This window comes from Protopterus annectens, chromosome 14.part0, assembly GCF_019279795.1.
Source record: "Protopterus annectens isolate FY-2018-M chromosome 14.part0, PAN1.0, whole genome shotgun sequence".
Classification (NCBI taxonomy): Eukaryota; Metazoa; Chordata; order Ceratodontiformes; family Protopteridae; genus Protopterus; species Protopterus annectens.
The window spans coordinates 128,388,873-128,410,504 of record NC_056748.1 but is presented as its reverse complement, the minus strand read 5'-3'; the positions used below and the strand labels follow the sequence as shown (position 1 = coordinate 128,410,504).

The following is a 21,632-nucleotide window of genomic DNA, read 5'->3' as shown; positions in this document are numbered from 1 at the left end:
AAGAAACTGCTGACCAGCTGGAATAGTGTCCATTTAGCTTATCACATTGGCATCTGCTGGTGAACCATCATTTCACCCATTCAGTAATTCAGGGATTTATTTTCTGCCTTATTAAACATTCTATTATTATAGCATAAGGAACGCTACCAAAGGCCTTTGATAGGACCAAATATAACACACCATAGCTAATGCCATTATCAAATGCAATATTGACTGTTTAGTAAAATTCTACTAGGTTAGTTTTGAATGTTTTCTTTTTAATAAATACATGTTGATTCTGATCTGCAAGGGCTAAGTCATTCCCAAGGAGACTGTGCACCTTTCAAAACACTTGTCTAGATGTGAGAACAAGCTATTTGGGTGATAGTTAGAGATGACATCATGTGCACCACTTTTGTATATTGGCAGGACATACGCTGAATTCCAGGTGAATGGAACCCACAACATTTTCCAGTATCATTTAAATAGCTTGGTTATTGGCCCTATTAAGTAGTTCATAAGACTACTACTAAAACAGCCTGCTATCAAGTTAGTGAAAAATGAACCACTCTTTTTCACTCTAAACCGTACAAATTTATTGATGTCTTCAGATTTGTCAGTTACAAAAATATCCACAAAAGTAATGCTCTTTGACATTATTAAGTTTATTATTGTCCTTGCTGTCATTAATGGGGACACACTCATTCAATATAGGACCAATGCTATTATGTACATTCTTGTCCTTAGTAACATAATTATAATGTGAGATAAGAGCAAAAATACGAGTACAGAGTGCAGTTGGGTGCAGTAAAATATGAAATAATATAAAACAAAACTGCACAAAACCTACAAAGCAGAAACTTTAAAATATAGCAAAAACAAAAAAACAGAAAGAAAATAAGGTAGGCGCTTTCACGACTCACAGGCCGCTTCATCAGACAATAATAAAGCTAAAAACATTTGCTTATATAGTACCATGCATAGGTCAGGTGATATAATTAGGCATTTAAAGAAATAAATACACATCAAAAGCAACTGAGAATAGAACTTTGTAAAACATTAACTACTGAAGTCCATGTATAATAAATAAGCAAATAAATATACATTTAAAAAACATATAAAATATCTAAAATATTTTACAAACATAATACATATTTAATGTTTATGTTTAAGAGGTCGTGCTTTTAAAAAAGATTTTAGAGATGACATATTATTTAAGCAAATATGTCCTCTCAAAAACCTTTTTTTATTTATGTATATTTATTTGCTTATTTATTATGCATGGACTTCAGTAGTTAATTTTTTACAAAGTTTTATTCTCAGTTGCTTTTGATGTGTATTTATTTCTTTAAATGCCTAATTATATCACCTGACCTATGCATGGTACTATATAAGGAAATGTTTTTAGCTTTATTATTGTCTGATGAAGCGGCCTGTGAGTCGTGAAAGTGCTTACTTTATTTTCTTTCTGTTTTTTGTTTTTGCTATACATTAAAGTTTCTGCTTTATAGGTTGTGTGCACTTTTGTTTTATTTTATTTCATAATTATAATGTGGTTTGGTCAATATGGTTTATCAGTGAATACTCATATGCAGTTTTAGAGATCCTGATAAACTTTTTAAGTACTTTGCATAATTTGTTTAATGACCACTTAGGTTCATAGGTTAGTACTAAGCTAACTGCCCTTGTGAGCCATTTTAGGCCTAGCCAATTATCCCTTGAGACTCAAACGCTGCACCTTGTGTTTGTAAGGCAAACACTTTAACCATTAGGCCACCCTCCCAACCAGCACTTTTGGAGTTCTATTCTCAGTTGCTTTTCTTTTAGCACTACAAGATCCATACTTTTGTATACAATTTACTTTCTTTTCTTTTACTTTAATAGTTTATTTTATTGCTTATTATACCAAGAAGGCATATCATGCTTTGGACTAACAAATGTAACTGTTTTACAAAAACTCATAATTATTTTTAGAAATTGTTTCAAATAAAACCCATACAGATGAAGGATCATGTTAAAAGTCAAAATCCAATCTAAATCTTATATTCTATGAATTAAATTATGTTTCATAAAACTTGCAATTGTTGCTAGTTTTTATAAGCCTACAATTATTAGTAGATGAATCAATAGTAATTTTTAGGCAGACTGATCTTAAGTATTTATCATGGAGGGATCTTATATAGTGAATGCTGCTCCTGCTGAAAGTAATAAATCCAAGGTAGCATTTATTCTTTTTAGAATGTCTACCATCTGTGTTAGGTTTCATGATGACATCAAATAATAGAATGCTTGCTCTAAAGGAGAATGACATATACCAAACCTCCAAGCAAAATCTGGAAATTTAAAATCTCCCAAAATGATCAAGTTGCTCAAGTTTCATTTGTCTTCGACAAATTTTAAATAATAAGTTAGTTGCTCTCTGTTTATTTTAGGGCTTCTGCACCAACATAACACATTTAAACTCTCTAGATTAAAAGTTGTAAGTAGTAAAATAGCAAGAAATTCCATTTCCAGTTAAGCCTATAATAATTTTGTAGGGATCAAATTATGAACAGATGTGATCACTCTATTCCCAGGGGTATCTGTTCTTAAGCATTCAAATTTTGTAAAGTCGGTTAGTTGTAGATGTTTACCTGCAATGCCTCAGTGATGGCAGTGGTAGAATACTTGGAGAGATGCCAGGGCAGATGGTGTCCCAGTCTTGTTACATTGTTACATGATCTATGTGCATTGGCATAATAAAATTTAATCAACTTCTTGTCACAAGTTATCTTAGTACTGTGCTTGACAGCATGAGATTGTAATCCAAAATAAATGAGTTAATTTACTGGATACCTTGTTTAACGGTTTGACTGTACTGAAACTTGGGGAGAACTGGTCATTGTCAAATAGTTCATTTTTGCATTAAACTTTTTCCCAATTCTTAATGATATCAGTATCTTTATTATAACCAAAGTCCCATAGCCATTTATACAACACTTTGGAAAACTGATAACTACTGAAGCTTGGGAAAGGTAAGACTTTGCTTAGGCACTAGTCTCTATCTTATCCATTTGACATAACTGAAATATGTTTTCATCTTGCTAGTAGATGTGATACAGGGGGTTACTGAGAAGATCATGAATCCCATTAAGAAGACTAATGCTGAAAAGCAACAATGTTTTCCTTACCCTTCAAATAACACAGAAATCCTTTTGGTTTGACCCACTAAGACTAACTATAGTAATCTTATGCCTATTCATGTTTGACAGTTTAAGTACGATCTAAAGATCTTAGACTTGTGTATTACAAGCACCCCACTACCAAAAGATGCTAGGGGAGTAGAAACATATGCCTCAGATGCAAAGTTAGGTAAAGTAAAAGACTCTCTCGTTTGTTTCTCTTTTTAATTTACTTTCATTAGCTGTTACATCTGATGTACAATCTGTAGTACTTAAATTCCTTGCCCTTTTCCCATTTTTTTGTTAACTTTGGATGGAGCAGTGGTACAGCGGTAGTATTGTCACCTTGCAGCAAGAGGTTCTCCAGTTCAATTCTCAGCTGGAGTGCTTTCTTTGTGGAGTCTCCATGTCCTCCCTGCGTTCGTGTGCATTTCCTCCAGTTTCCTCCCACATTCACAGACATGCTGTCTGGAGTGTTTTCCCCAGGCCTCCGCTGACTTTCCCAGTTGACAAATGTTAAAATAAAAATAAATAAAAAATGTTGACTTTGGCATCCACAGGAATAGGGTCAACAAGTTGCATACAAATACTCTTTTCGGCAATGAAGTGATTGAGCTCACTATTGATATGGCATGGAATTGATATAGATGTATTTTGTTTCACACTTAAATCATCCAAAAGCTCATTCAGTTGCTTAGTGTGAATTGTTTTATGACTCATTTGTCTGACTTAATAGCATAATGTGTAGCAGCACTCAAACTTCTCAACTGAGTGTGTTGCAAATATATCATATTGAATATAGTATCTTTAACAGGGATTTTACTGCTCTTTTCGGGTGAATCCTCCTGACCTACAGCTTTCCTGGAACCATTATTGAGACTTCCATATCCTGAAGAATGGTATGTTTATTGCATATAGTAAAAACAAACAAACAAAAAAAAAAAAACAGATCTCTCTGCAGACAAAAAAATGCTGCATTTGTAACTTTGAAAGACAATGCCCTCTTCTAATAGGGATTGAATCCACATCTGATCAAGAAGGCCCATAACTTTATCAATAATGTTTTCCAATGGGAACATCACAGAGAGGGAGCTATGCTATAGCTTGATTACTGCCCAACACTAAATCTGATATAGTACTATGGAATTACATTCAATCAAGTATAAGACTCCTCACCTAGAGTAATCACCTCTCTAGTTGTGAGTTCAGTACATGCCCACTAGTGCTCAGGTATGCTTGTGCATGCAGTTGCATAAATAGCAAAACAAGCCCCACTGAATTTGTCCAGTTAGGGCCTGAAAGAGATGTTAGGCAAAAAAGTTAAAGAAAAAGAGATGCTAGTGCCTCACTTGTTGAGGAACACGCTACCACATACACTCAATCACACACTTAAAATGTAGAAATACATTATTTACTGTTGACACACAATTCACTTTTAAGTAACATGCTCACAGTCACATTATTAAAATGTAGAAAATGAAGGAATAAAACCCAGCACTGCAAGATGAAGCTCATTAACAGTACATAGCTTTAGCCTTCTGTGTTCTGTGCCTGACTTCCCCGACCAATTCAGTAAGAAAATATGCAGGTTATAAAGTACTACGGATACACAAATTTGCCTCAGTGTCTCAGTCTAATTTAAGTGCCACAGATACTACTTCTTTTGGGATGTAATGTACGTACCACAAATACTACTTGTTTTGGGATGCTGCAGTAGTCATTGATGTCTGCTACTACCGCTACTACTACTGCTGTAACTACTATTTTCTGATACTACTAACATTACTGTTACTGTTACTAGTACTAGTAATCTTACTGTTATTACTACTACTGCTGCTACTACTATGTTGTAACTACTACTTTGTGATGCTACTAGTATTACCGTTACTGTTACTAGTGCTAGTACTCTTTCTGTTATTACTACCACTATTACCGTTACTGTTACTAGTGCTAGTACTCTTTCTGTTATTACTAAGACCACTGCTGTTACTACTACTACTGCTGCCCCTCCTACTATGATTACTATTACTACTACTGCTACTGCTATAGCTCTTAGTACTATTGTTACTAATACTGCTTTTACTACTACTTATACTACTTCTTTTACTACTGCTACTACTGCTGCTGCTGCTGCTACTACTGCTACTATGACTTATACTACTACTACTGCCACTACTACTTCTGTTACTGCTACTACTACTTATACTACTACTGCCGCTACTACTTCTGTTACTGTTACTACTACTACTACTATTATATTTTAAGACAAAGATTTTGTAAGAATTATCCATAGCATAATATTTATCATTGTTTTATACTGCAGATTTATTTATTAAATGAATTAAAATTGCACCATTTGTACATTAACTATCTTAAAGAAATAAACAGATAGATACAGTGTGTTATTTGTATCTTAATTAAGTAAATAATTAAATAATCTGTGTTGTCTATTTAGCAATCAGCTGATATCTGCAAATACTGCAATTTCTTTCTGAGAAACAATTCCAGATTTTATCATCTATATTTATTTTATGCATGTTTTCATTCATTTATTTTTGTTAACTGGGAATTAAATTGTGTTTTAAGATTAGTTAAGAAAGTTAATAAATTAAATTAAATTTCTTTGTTAACTCATTTATCACTTTTATTGGATTGGTCTTAGCCAATAAATGACATGTGATTTACCTTTTATATGCTTATAACATTTTCAATTAACCTTAAGTACTTTCATATTATATATGTCTTTACTACTTTAGCTATTTATTCAGTATTGTAGAAATCTACAGGATTATTCATTTCTCTACTTTTGCTGTGACTTATCATATAGCCCAGGTAGTGACCAGACAATCTACCTAGTTAACAAGCGTAATAATAGCTAGATAGAGGGATTGAAGGACAGATAGCTACATAGATATATAGATAGATAGATGGACAGACAGATAATAATAATAATACAAGCACTCAAATCTCAACTGCTTGAAGACAAGTTCTGGTAGGGCTACATAGTCTGGTGAGGTCAGGTATTGTGAGGGATGCTTAGTTAAGAGAGCTTGAGTTAGTTTAAGTTGTTGCAGCACTTACCAAAGCAAACGAGTGGCAGTGAGGAAGTGTGTCATAAGTAAATGTCATGCATGCACTTATAATAGCCGATAAATAAATACGCCCCTCTAACTAAGATCTTTTCAAGGAAGGCATAAAGACAAAAACTCCAAATTAACTAACAATATTGTAAAGTTGGCAATACTGGATTAATGGTCAGAAATAAGACAAATCAGTAAAAGCACGTTAAAATGTTATATCATATGTGCAGACAGGTGTATGAGTTATGTAAACAGTAATAAACAGTATAATAAATAAAATGAAGACTAGTACCTGTACAAGAAAGGCCATTAATGAGTAACAGAACTCTAGCAAAAAGAAAAATAATAGAAATAAAACCTCACCTGATTATTCATCAGTCTCGAACAGAAGTTCAGAAGTATTTAATGTCAGAGTAGACTGGAGACTTGTGTTAAATAATAAAGTTGTGATGGCAAAAAAAAGCAAGTTGTCTATGTGGTCTGCTTATTTCTGTATATAAAATCTTTCAGCTATCACTGCAATGCCCTTTCTTATATTCTGTTACAGAGGTCATGATACTCTGGAAGATTCTGTAGCGTTATAATCTACAGCCACTAAGTAACCTTCCCATTTAACCACTATTTTTACTATCAAAAAAGTCTAATATCTATGTTGAACTTCATAAACTTAACCTGGCCAGAATGTCCTTTCCTTCTTCACCCATCCTTCCTTCTACGCTGAATGACATCTCATTGTTACCTAAGTGTCTTGTTCAGCTATATCATACCTCCCTTTTCTCTCATATGCACAATTAAAAACATATTTCTTTCCCATAACCTTATTTGTCCTCATTCCATTAATTAACCAGGTATACATTCTTTCTACTTTCTAAATTTAACTAATATATGTATTAGCTTGGGCTTTTCTGGAGAACTCACAAGAGATAATATCATATTTCTGTTTCTGACATCTACTCACCTAAGACTACAGTTCTGTATTTGTGCCTTGTGGTTCATTTCTGCTGTTACTATGCACCAAGGTCTTTTTTATGATCTGTAATTCTTGGGGTCACTTGTTCCACTTAGGATTCTACCAAACCCTACAACAACCAAAACTATGAAATATATTGCCACTAGCAACAAAGTTGAAGATTTCATTGATACTTGAAAAGTACATAGAGAAAAGAAAGTTCCAGAATGGGATAACCAGAAAGAACACACTCAAATGCTGCCGGGCTATAAAATTGATATCAAAATCTATGATAAAACTATGTACTTGGTGATTATCAGACTCCAGGTAAACTACATTATTTTTCCTTACAATATATTTTAGATGCCACTTCCCAACCTACTCTATCATTCTCATAAGATCAATTTGAAAATCTGCTGCTCCAATCTCTTAACATTTATCAAGCAGAAAAGAGGGAGGCATTTGATAGTGAGGTGGAAAGCAAAGGAATAGAAAGTCAGTTGTAGCACCAAGGAGTAGTGACCATAGATTAGTGCAGACAAAATGGCTGAGTATGTATATTTCTATCTTACAAGCAAAACGTTCATTTTACTGTATGAAGTACAGTAGAAGTCCTATGAATAATAGTTTTGATTTATTTTCTAAAAGCCAAACTTACACAGGTAAAAAGCGCATCCAGCTATGGCTTAGGAATTTACAAATTAAGTTTTATTAACCTCCTATAATTCCAATCAGCTGTAGCATTCTGACTTTAAATACTGGGATGTGTTCTTCTGCAAAACACAATATTTATGGAATTATACATTCCAAGTGTTTAAATATTGGAATGTTTTCTGCAAAACTCAGTATTCATGGAATTATACATTCCAGTATTTAAAATGATAATGCCACAATGGCATAAATAACTACGGTTTAGGAATTTGTAACTCATGTCTACTGTTCATATAAATTCAACATACTGCATACTGTGCCTTTACAATTTACATATCTAAATGTATAAGTCCATAAATGGTGTTTTTGAAGAACATAGCCACCTAGCACATTTTTTGTGAGAACTTATGAATACGTGTCTATCTGCAACTGTGAAATGAAATCACTTTGTTTAGGTACACAGTGCAGATGTTTTTACTCCTACATATCTAAATCATCAGTAGCATGTCTTGGTATTATATACAGACTGAGGTTGTGAAGTCAATGGCTTTCTGTACCTTGTTGCGAAGTTTGGAAGTAACAGCATTCAGTCCTTTCTGCATTGTGCTTGAGTACATAGCTATGTCTCTTTGTTGCGACTCCAACATTGTCTTGGAGTTTGAACACTGAAAAGCTGCTCTCTGATCTTCAAATGGCTGCAGGAATGCAGCATATGAAATCCTAGTTAAAGAAACAAGTAAAAGAATAAAAGTAAATAGGGCATATTATTGAAGAGGCATTTCTTTAAGCAATGAATGAAACAAGCATAAACTGCAATGGAAATTGTAAGCCATAAAAAGATAGAATGCATCAAAAATAATGACCACAAGGCATATCCAATAATGTATAACATGCTATTATTTTTTTATCCTGAATTGCCGACCTTCCTATTCACTAATTGAAACATGTCTGTCTTAGTCTCTAACCCAAATCAGGAGCCAAAATACATTTGTGTATTTTGTTACATTCCTCTGTACAGTAATACTGTTTGTCATAATATCCCCTCCAACAACCAACCAACCAGTAATTTTGGCATGGTTTTATTCTTCTTTAGTATATAAACTGTTCTGTAAAAATAGCCATCTATGGCAAAACCCTTTACTTGTTATATAGGCATTGCTGTGTAAGATGGCCTCACAATACTGCTGCCATCCAGCTGCTGTAAAAACCTACTGGTTTGCTTATTTCTTGCTTATAGCTATTTTAAATGGCCCAAACAGCTTCAAGTCTGTTTTTCAGGAATGTGGCCACTGTTAGGTAATACTTGTTCATGACACACACTCTTGCTCAGACTTATTTTTCAGTTGGAACCTTCTGTCTCCATAGCAACATACCTTCACTTGAAAGTCATCTTTCCTCACTTCTGAAAGGCAATTGTAATGTAAGTAATAACTTCAAGAGAGAAACTTATATCAAAATAGCTTGTGATTTTATCTTAAGTGGTAAATGCAGATGCAAAGTATCTAAACTGGTATAAACTATTCTATTATTATTATTATTATATGTGCTCATTAAACAGAAGCAGGGGTATCCTCTACAGGAAAATATGAAAATTAGTAGTGAAATTGTACATTTTTGGTAATTGTAACATGCTAAATATGACATTTAAATAATATGCTTTATCTTATAAAGGAAGTCCAATTCATTTATTTTGACAGACTATTTTCCTTGCCTCTTTATGTCATTACCATTTCATTACCAAGTGCCAAGTTTACACCACAAAGTCTTCATATGATACTTTCTGAAACCACCTTTCTCATGTATTTCAGTTATGCAATTCTCATACAATAATCAAAAATATTTGAGTCGAGGGGTGGGGGAGAAACAAAACACTCTGCACAACTGGTATACTGCACAGGTCAGCTGTACCACACATGTCAACTAAACCAGCAAGTGGACTGTTATATCCATGTCTAACGTATGAAGCTAGAAACTTTTAACTCTGACAGAATATTAGTTCAGATGATTTCGCCTATACCTGTTTTTTTTACACAATGGTTCCCATGTTCGTTCTTGGTTAAACATGTGCCATTCATTACCTGAACAGCACAGCAAGAACCACTGTTTCCTCACACCATGATGCTCTTTAGTTTACTTCTCAGCTATGGTGCCTTCTGAGCAGAGTCTGTATGTCCTCCACTGTTTGTTTGGGTTTTCTCTAAGTACTCTGGCTTCTTCCCACATCCCAAAAACATGTGGTAGATGGATTGATGATTGGGGGATGGCATAACGGTTAAGGTGTTTACCCCACATACATGAGGTACAGGGTTTGATTCTCCCCTTTGAAGGTCAGTTGGATAGGCTTAAAATGACCTGCAAGGGCAACTAGCCTAATACTTACCTATGAACCTGTAAATTGTCCACAGCTGAGCATGTGGTTGTTCATAGGTTCATAAATAAATTCTAGGCAGTCGATTCACAGATAACTCTATACCTAGCCAATAACCAGATGGTGACCAAAAGTGAGAATGAAACACTGTACCTTGTCTCTGTGAGTTAATCATCATAACCCTTGTGAAAGAAAACCCTGGTAATCTACTTCCCTCCCTATTTTGCCTAGTTTACTCTGTGTCTGGCAGGGATTGTTCATGGGATGCATATGTGACTTGACAGCACTAGATGGCGAGATTCATTATCTAGTATTGCTTCAATGTAAACAGTCTAGAGGCCTATGTCACTCAAAAGCAGGACAGTAATGATAAGCAAGGAATTCTTGCTATATTCTCAAATGCATAAAAGGCAATACTGACTACAAATTATTTCTAGCTACTAACTAGAAAATTTCTTTGCAGAAAAAGATTATAGATCTTTTTTTTCCCTTTATGTGCACTTATCCGAGGTACTGTTGCTAGTCTGATAATATGTATTTACTCTTTCTGAAAGTTAGAGATTAAGGCTAATAAAACTCCACAATGGAAAGTATAGTAAACACTTGGTTAACCGGCACCCATGGGGATTGGTAGATGCTGGATAACTATAGTTTCAGGTTACTTGAGAGCTACTATTAAAAATAGGCCTGACTAATACTGTATCCTACACTATTTGTTTGGTTTGACTTGTTCTTAGGCTGGGGATAGAGGGACTTTATTCCTATCTTTATTTTTAAAACTCTAAAGCTCTAAAAACGTAAGGTATGTTTCTGCAGGGGGGAAACAGAAAGTGCAACACATGAAAACTGTAGTGTATTTCTTTGATTTTTTTTTTCTGGTTGCTTGAGTTCCGGGGTTAACTGAGAGTTTACTGTAATATAGTCTTACAGAATTCAAGACTGGGTATGTAACCAACACGTATAGAAATGTTATTCCCAAATTTTGAAATTTGCTTCTTATTTTCAGGCATAGGTTGCCACAGCATTTTCAAGCTTCCAATAAACACAAAGCTTAAATGTAAAAGCTGATAAACAAAAACAAAAGCAGGCTAACAGAAGTATTTCTAGCTATCTAATGTTCCCCACTAGCATTACAAAATTAGGTATTCAGCTATATACAACCTTGGGTATTAGCCATGTAGACTATAGAAAGTTCATGAACTGTACTGAAACTACATATAATAAAACTTTTTTAAAACGCTGTCTTCAAATAGTGTGTCAAAAAAAGAAAAAAATGTTAGTCTTGTTAAATTTAGTTACAAGCAGAGTACAAAAGCAGTTGAATAACCATAAACCGTGAGCTAAACTAGGTTAGCCTGTCTGTAATTAAATCAAATAAATAGTTCATAAAAGTGTCTTCCAACAATCAGGATTTCAGAGTATTGATGGAATACTAAAACTCCAGCTTAGTTTGATTGGAATGGAAGATGAAAAATAAGGCTGAGCAGGTGTATTCATACAGCTGTAAGCACATCGGTTAGCTAGGCAGATATATTAGCCTAGTTTCTCTTTAAATAAAACATTTGAATGAATCATATAGAAAAAAGACCAGACAGTAAATGTATACCAAGTATGCAGAGAAAGGTCTGTGCAGATCTGTATCATAATGCATGGTCACAAATACAAAACTAGTGCAAACTGAATACGTCATGAATCAACCCTCAACCTTAGTCTGGAAGGGCACACATTTCTCAAAACCTATATCATCCTAATTAATAAAAAGAAATAAAAGAGGAAATAAAGAAAAATGTTACGATCATCAACAAAACATTTCTCAGTAAATGATTATGTATTTTACCACTTAGAAAATACAGTAAACTTAATGTAAACTACAATTTAAGTTCATAAGGAAAAACTAGACAGTTGCGAAAATCAGTGTACTGCAAGCATTTTGTAAATGATTTATCTGCTACTTCTGAGGAATATTTACAGCTGCATTTAAGCCAATTTTAAAAGGCAGCAAGCTTTACCCCATCTATCAGCTTGTATTTGTGTTTGTATTTTTAGAGCATAATAGCTCATCTCCCAGTGTTAAGAAGGGCGTAATGGACCATGCAATAGAGTTCTTTTTCAGGATTTGAGAAAGCATGAATATGTAGATTTGTAGTTCTGTAACCCACTCCTACTAAGTGAACATTCCTCATGGAAACCTTCAGAATTTCTGAAAACATTTAGCCATTTTGGAAATAATATGTTATCATTCATGTTTCCATATTAAAGCTATCATAAATCGTCCTCTAAAGTAAACCAAAACGTTTACAGGCTGTAAAGTCCAAGACTGCTGCACAAAACTGATCAAATGAAAAAGGAAATAAAGTATAAATCTTATTTGAATGCTTATTGCGTTGATCTTAGATAAAGTAAGAGGAGTGTAAAAGCCTCTGTACTGCTGCTAGTGCAATGTGCTGATTGGTTAGTGGCAGTAATCTGGTCACTATTTCACTTTTAGTAACCACTTTATCCTCTTCTTAGTCACGGGGACACCTGATCCTATCCTGGAAAGCAATGGACATAAGGCACAGAACCAGTCTTTCCATGATCACATGTCAGATGTTCTCCAGTCTTGCTCTCACTACTTCCGGAACATCACATGCACCGTATTCCACCTGTTGAACTACTAATGGTCATGCAGGCCTAGACCGTTCCTCATTTAGACCAGTACAATGCCCATTGTATCTGGCTTTCAGCGCTGAATTCAGTAGGCTAAATCAGATGCAGAATTCATTAACAAGCATAACACACACATAACACAAGCACTCAGGTCACTCCAAGGCAAGTACAAATATGACTCAGTCATTGTCCATGCTGGTGTGAATGACCTGAGATGTACCTCCCTGGACTACATGAAAAGAGACATAGAGGAGCTCTCTGAGCATGTAGCCCAGGCCAGTATGACCCTGACCTTGAGTATCATCTTACCCTCACCAAGAATGATGCCACAATATGAAGACAAGATGATCAATTTCAACAATTGGCTTAAGTATTGGTGTCATTCAAAGGGGATCCAATGCCTGTCAGCCTGGGATGACATGCTCGACAAGCCACGATGCTTCGCTAGGGACGGCTTGCACCTGTCACCCCTGGGCTTTCGGATATTGCCAAAGGCTCTTGCTACCCCCATAGTGCCTTTTTTAGGCAAGGCTCAAAAGACAAACCCACCTCCACAGGTATCACAAGGGATAAGAAACTAAGAGTAATGCTACTCAACCTCAAGATGCATACACTCAAAACTCTCCTTAGCATGGAGAACATCGATATCTGTGCAGTAACAGAAACCTGGTTCAAGGCTCCCGAGAGCACCCCAGCACTACCAGGTTATACCTCATACCATGCTTTTCGGCCCCAAAACTTGGACCGAAACACAAAAGGAAGGGGAGTATCAATATTCGTCAAAGATACACACACCTCCAGGTTGGTGGCACAGCACGAAGCATCAGAGACTATCCATGTGCAACTAACAGTGGGTAAAACTGCCTTCCAGTTTATAGCCTGCTACAGACCACCCTCCCAAACCCAGGAACCCCACTCGGCCTTCCTGAGAACACTGGAAAATATGAAGGTCTCTCCAAACACCATTACATTGGGCGACTTCAACTACCCAAACATAGACTGGGAGCATTACTCTAGCTCCAACACCCTAGCCCAAAGGTTCCTAGAATTTATAAACTCAAATGCTATGGAACAACTTGTTACCACTCCCACAAGAGGGGAAAACATACTGGACCTGATCATCACCAACATGCGGACTCTATGCTCCAGACCAGAAGTGTATCCCTCACTGGTAAGATCAGACCATAAACTAATCTCACTGGATATTCACATCCCAACTCCACCTCCTGCCCTGAAAACCACAGTGAAAAACTTCTCTAAAGCAAATTTCACACTCCTCAAAACCGAGGTGGAATCCTTCAAAGCCCACAGGCCTGTGGAAAATACGGCCCAGACCGCAGAATCCTTTATAAACGCATTCTATGAACACCTTCAGGAATGCATGGATCATGCAATCCCAAATAAAACCAAGACCCAATCCTCCAAAGGCAGACATCCTGTCTGGTGGACCCCAGCCATAAACAAACTATACAATAGAAGGAGAAAGCTACTACATGATAGAGCAAAATCCCAAAAAGGGAAGGCATCTCTGATCAGTATTAGCAAAAAACTACGGGCACTCATAAAATTGTCTAAGGCCAGCTACGAGAGAAAAATTGCACAGGACACTAAGGATAATCACAAGGCTTTCTTTAGTTATGTTAGAAACCTGGGTGGGAATTCACAGATATGCTCAGAATTAGTCCAAAATGACAAAAAATACACCAAACCCACAGACATTGCCAACATCCTAGCTGACAGGTTCAGTGCAAACCCCCCCTCCCCACCAAAAGGGCAAATATCTATCCCAGCAGAGTGCTGCCCCCCTGACATCTCAGATGCTCAGGTAAGAGCTGCCCTCTCCAAAGCAAAAAACACAGCATCAATGGGACCAGTCAGTGTCCCAGGCTGCATCCTACATGAACTCCAAGAAGAGCTAAACCCAAACATAAAACTACTGTTCAGTCTCAGCCTTACTACAGGATATGTACCCAAAGAGTGGCGTACAGCAACAGTGGTCCCTCTCCACAAAGGTGGTGCCTCAACTGATCCTAGAAACTATCGCCCCATAAGCCTGACTAGCTTGGTCTGCAAAGCTATGGAAAGAATCATCATGGACCTCATAAATAAAGATATTGGGGATCTACAGACACTGGATCCTACCCAGTTCGGCTTTGTTAAGGGCAGATCCTGCCTCTTAAACCTGGTTGATTTCTTTGAAACAGTCACCAAGGCCATTGACGAGGGGAAGGTGGTCCACACAGCCTACCTGGACCTCGCAAAAGCCTTCGATACAATACCCCACTCGGGCATTAACGATAAGCTCACCAGCTTAAATATAACCCCTATGTCACTAGATGGGTTGCAAACTGGCTCAAGGACAGAACCCACATGGTTAGAATTGCTGGAGCCATGTCAGACTCCAAACCAGTTACAAGTGGCATCCCACAAGGCTCAGTCCTGGGACCTCTCTTGTTCGGTATATATTTCTCAGAGGTACAGGCCAACACAGAAGGACTGTGGCTGACCAAGTTCACAGATGACTGCAAACTGGGCGCCATAATCGACTCTCCAGCGGACACAAGCATCCTCCAAAAGGGCCTCATAGAAACAGACAACTGGTGCCAGAGTCATGGCCTCAAGCTAAACGCCAAAAAGTGTATAGTCATCCCCTTTGGCAAAAACAAAGTGCCCACAAATTACCACATAGGTGGTAATCCATTAAGTACAGAAGAAGTAATTAGGGACCTGGGGACACAAGTTGATAGCAATCTCTCATTTGACAACCACATGGCCAAAGTGGTTAGAAAAACATTTTATATAGCCCACCTAATCATGAAGGGATTCACATCTAGATCAGGGGAGGTCGTCGTGCCTCTTTACTCATCCCTCATCAGGCCCATAATTGAGTACAATGCCCCTTTTGGGATGTACCTTACCAGACACCTGCAGCAACTGGAAAGACCCCAAAAGTACCTCACCAAGAGGATCAAAGGGCTCAAACAGATGCCATATGCTGCCAGGTTAAAGAAACTCCAGCTCTACTCAGTGGCATACCGCCTGCTCAGAGGCGATCTGTGCCTGACGTATAAAGCCATGTCCAACCCGGAATTAATGGACATGCTGCACCTCAGAAAATCCAAATCCCATCGAGCTACGCTCGAGAGACTTGAACCTCAGCACTGAAACAAATAGGACATGCTGGAGGGACAGATTCATAACCCAGAGGCTCCCTTCACTCTGGAATAAAATCCCAGTCCAGGTTAGGCAGAGTCCCTCATTGACTCTCTTCAAGAGGAATCTTGATGAGTGGATGGGAGATCGTAGGTTTACCCCGGGTATCACTTCTGTGTCACTGTTAGACAGAGGCACAGTATACTAACCTCGAAAAAGGGCATAGCAAAATTAATTTAAAATGGGTGGCGAAAGCCAAACACACTCTGGCTAGGCTTATAAATGCCCAAGGGCAGATAGCCTAGTAGGAACCTATGAACCTATGAACCTATAAGGTTTCTCACAGAAATTTCTAAATATAGACAATATTACTCCAATTGCATGTGCTATGCACAAGGTCTTTGTCAAATATCAGTTCACTTAAGTTTCTTTGATGATCAGTACCCCACTTATCTGAAAGCCCAGGGCTGTCAGTATATTATCGGCCTTCTCTTGTACTCTGCACATGCAATCACTGAAAGAATCTTTATTAAAAATGAGTGATTGAGTGTTTTCACTGAAAAGACAGGGACTTCATCAGAATAAAAAATAGTTGACTTCCTTTCTATGCTCCTGAACTGTAGGTTTTGCTACCAAAAGAGCTTTAGTACTATGGTCTTCTGCATTCACTTAGGAGGTGCTTTAAGTTCCTATTCCTTAAGGCATTAAAGGACTTTTAAGTAGTAGGTGTTTCAATTTACAGTCTTACTGGTTGCTTGATTTGATCCCCAAAGGGATATTTTATTCAGATATATTACTAAATAACCTTTAAATCATTGAACTAGTGCTGGGAGAAATGCCAGTCCATCTCTGGAAACACACGCATACATGTGCGCACACACATACACACACATACACACACACACACACACGCACACACACACACACACACACACACACACACACACACACACACACACACACACACACACACACACACACACACACACATGCGCACACACACCCGCTCTTTAAATATACCAACTCCGACACCGTACTATAGTGCAGTAAATGGAAGATTTCCCTTACTGCACTGTAGTGCGGTCTCAGAGTTGGTATATTTAAAGAACGGGGGGTGTGGGGGATGCAGGCCTCCACATTCGGGATGCAGGGGGCTTGCCCCCCTGCCTACAGCTATTAGTTTTGGGTTTGGGTTTTTTTTTTTTTTACATATTTTCGAAGTTTTATAACTTTGAACATATGATATAGACTCGCATCACATACTACATTTCCACTAATGCCCCCCCCCAAAAAAAAGTGCATGATAACAGAGCTAATTACAACAATGAAAGACCTAGAACAAGAATGGTGAAGCTGATTTCCCAAAATTAATTTTAATAGCTCAAGGAAACAAATACTGTCCAATCCTAAAAACAAAAATAACCACTCTAACATTATCTATTCTGCTCCCTTGATAGGCTTATTACATTTCACTACAATAATACCATGATCATCCTACAGTTAAAACACCTTGTAGGAATTGTCCAGTAATAAAGGTTCATGTTAACCAAACTACCCAGCTAATGACATATGCTCACTATCTTCTTCTTTCGGCTTTTCCCGGTTAGGGGTAGCCACAGCAGATCACCTGTCCGCTCATGATTGGCAGTGGAGTTTTACAGTGTTGAGTTGCCAGCCTGATGCCCAACCTTCCACAGAAGGCACACACATGCACTCACACCTTGGGCCAATTTAGAGTGTCCAATCCACCTGCAGCATGTCTTTGGGATGTGGGAGGAAACCGGAGCACCCGGAGGAAACCCACGCAACCACAGGGAGGACATGCAGACTCCGCACAGAAGGCACCCCAGCCAAGGATCGAACCAGAGAACCTCTTGCTGTGAGGCAACAATGCTAACCACTGCACCACCGTGGCCACCCCTGAAACCAAAATCTCATTCCAAAGAACACTCCCTGGGATTTATTAATGTCAGCAATAACTGTACACTAAGTGTACACCACTCTGAGTGAACAGACAACACAAGCCTAACTCCAACCTTCTTCCTCCTAATTTTAGTTTTCCTAATGACTTTCTTGTAGCCTTAAATATCTAGGGAGATTTATAAAGGCTACCACAAAGTGTAGACTACCTGTACATTTAATGTATTCTTTCTGAGTGACTAAAAAGCACAAAAAATGTGATAGGGATGTTTTTGAATACAGACCATGAACACTTGGTGTAACACTTAGTATACACAGTGTAGGTGTTAATGAATCTGGCCTAGTACTTTAAATCATCTGTCTGCATCTCATTAATAAAATAAGGCACATTCCTGTCATCTCCCAACTTGCATAGATATTCATCCAAATCCAGATCCAAACTATTTACAATACCAAAACTATGCAAAATACAGTTTACAATGGCTAAAAAAAGTCATCCAAATTTTAAAAACATCTGTAATAAAATATCACAACTGCATGCCTAGAACATGCACTGCAGACCAGATATATTAAGTACAACTGAATCATGGCTCAAACCCACTATAGCAGATGACTAAATGCTATCCACAGGAGATATAGTCTAAAGAATGGACAGCCTAACAAAAAGAGTCATGGAATACCAGCACTAAATTTCAATAACCTAGATGTAACACTGTTTACCACTCAAATACCTCATTTTTGAATCCTAGGATATTAATAGCCTCTATTAAGACTAATATACATCAGATACTACACAGTATGTTTTTGCATATATATCCCACCAAATCACATTGCAAATAACACAGACATTCTTAAAAATACCCTGTTATAGACCAACACAACCTTTTAATAGGGCACAGTCATACTGGGTGATGCAAATATTGACTGGTTTAACTTGCCAAGCGACACATCTTCTCATTCATACTACCCATCCATAACTGTATATAGTCTAGCTCAATCAACTACTAAGCACACTTGAATCAGCAAGGCGACAGAAACGAAAAGTATCCAAGATTGGATATTAATCAAAAAACACAAAACTTGCTTATAAGGCGGGCACCTTCCCTGATATTTGTAATGATCATTAACTAATTTACATATTATGGCCACAGACCAAAGTACTAAATCTCTTTACATTCATTTGGATACATTCTAAGAACATTTTTTTTTCAAATACTGTCCTGAATTCCCTACTGCCCCAATGTAATTGGAAGCCTCTCAGACAGATATAGCTGTTAACTATTTCAGTAACACCTTCTTAGGTATTCTAAATACCTTTTCCTGTAAAAGAAAAATTAAAATATCTCCAGCTTTCTAGTTTAACACAGAAACTAAGTAACTTCTGACATAAATAGATAGGGCCTGGAAGGCAAGGGAGGCACAATGGACTCCAACAGCTTTCCAAACAAAATAAACTGCAAACATTAAATTCTGAGGATTCCTAAAACATCTGAAAGAATCTCAACAAGCTAATAAACTCAAATAATAAGATACAGCAAAGCCTACTATCATACAAATTAGATCACAGCATAGCTAGAAAAACTAACCTCACTTCATATGGCCATATTATACAACAAGAGATAAACAGTAATAACAACTTAAAAATAGTCCATGATCATTCTGCTATCCAGCCGCTATCCACCGAATAGCTAAAGGAATTTCTAAAGAAATGCAAACTAACTAGTCATCTGATCTGCCACCACCAAACTACCTCAAAGTTGCTGCCAACTCAACAGCCTACCCAACAGCCTTTCTCGGTAATAGCTCAGTGAGAAAACACGATGTTCCACTAACCTGGAAACAATCATATATCATCCTTATCCAAAAAGCAGGATCCATTTCAGACTTGACCGAATCCTATTTTCCTCTCAAACATACTTCAAAAATGCATTACTGTGCAACTCCTAAATACCTAATTACGAATAATCATCTGTTCCTTAAACAACATGGCTTCCACCCAGGCCATAGCACATGTATTTGATCCTCTCCTTCTTAACTATTAGACATAAACAACTGAACTCTCAAGCAATAATTGCAGTTCTATTCTTAAACCTCTCAAAAGACTTTGATAGTGTCGCCCATGAACAATTCCTCAAATGGCTGTCAAAACTAGACATTACAATGCCTATACAATGATGGTTCAAAAGCTACCTTTAAGACAGATTGCAAACTGTAAAGAAGAAAGACTCTTACTTCATCTTCATTCCAAGTAACATAAGAGTCTCACAGGAATCCATTTTGTCCCATTGTTATTTAATATTTATACTAATGACATGCACAAGAAATCATACAATACATTGACGACTCTACCATCATATGCTTTGTCAGCAAAATAATCAATTATAACTAGTAACACAAACTTCCTCTTCTAAACTGTAGGTTAGGCTACAGATTCACAACTAATATTGATTCCTATCAAAACAAGATAATGCTGTTAAATACTAATACACACCTCAAAAACACATCACAGATAATCATAAATGCAATTAACAAAAATTAAAAAAAATCCTTTAGCAGGTTACCTAAATAAAATTAATGTTTGTTATAGCAGACCTGGCAGTTTGCAGAGAAGATTAAAGCTGTTAATTAGCTGCTTCACATAGTCTGTGGTTTGATTAACTCAGCCTTGATTTGCCTGCTGTGTGACTATTAGCAAATCGTTCAACTAGACAGTCCTCTGGGACAATTAGGAAACAGTGACATTCTCCAAATTGGTCATAAGTCAACCACATAAATCTCTTAGCTACTCAGCCCTCTTACAGCTCCAGCTTTTGAAACCCATATTGTATCAAACTATGCCCATTTGAAAACTACATATACCATTCAGTATTACCATAACAAAATCACTGCTATAAACTTCATTGTTATTAAGTACAACTGCCAAGGACCTCTCATATCTCAGGGCTTACATTTAATCTCTTCAGACAAATCCGGTAATCACTATGGAGGTTCACTACCTACTGTATATATAGCATATTTAAAGAATGCTGTTCCTTTGGAGATTAGAACTGAAAGCAATTCAAAACTCCTTTATTAAATGCTTAAAAAATATTTAATGACTTCTTGGCTCTACTCCAGTGAAAATGAGAGACATAAGCTATTGTCAAGTCATCAAATACTATGTGCCTTACTTCTTTATACTATCTACTGACCTCTACCCTATATTAACATTCTAGTAATCCATTTTCAATTCTTATTAATATTGTATCAATTAATTTCTAGAATACTCTCCTATGTTTATGGTAACAGATGCACATTCTTTGGAGTGCTACAGTACATTTAGATAACTAATAAATTATCATATTAACTTTGAAGAATGAAAATATATATTGTAATGTTCAGAAGTATAAATATATACAGTGTTACATATATATATATATATATATATATATATATATATATATATATATATATATATATATATATAAACATTTCATAATATTTGTTTTTATCATTGTAATTTCTGTATTAGGAATACTTATATATATATATCTCTATATGGGTCTAGGACACATTCTCGACTAGCATATGTCCGAATCACAAAACATCGAACACACATACACAAAAGCACTTAACATCAAAAAGTGCTTTCCGTGTATGTGTAGTTCAAAAAAAAAATCTATGTTTCTGCAGGGAGGCTTCACCCCCCAGCATCCCCCACACCCCCTACTTTATTATTCTCA

The 21,632-nt window shown here is 36.7% G+C and overlaps 1 protein-coding gene across 1 annotated transcript in view; it reads right to left on the bottom strand.

The window, feature by feature from the left end:
* The window catches only part of LOC122788890 (EF-hand calcium-binding domain-containing protein 6-like), a 239,817-nt gene that overhangs the window by 20,397 nt on the left and 197,788 nt on the right, over positions 1-21,632 (bottom strand). Inside the window, exon 6 of the mRNA XM_044055839.1 lies at positions 8,378-8,540. Within this exon, the coding sequence (XP_043911774.1) occupies positions 8,378-8,540 (163 nt within the window). The remainder of the gene's footprint in view (positions 1-8,377; positions 8,541-21,632) is intronic.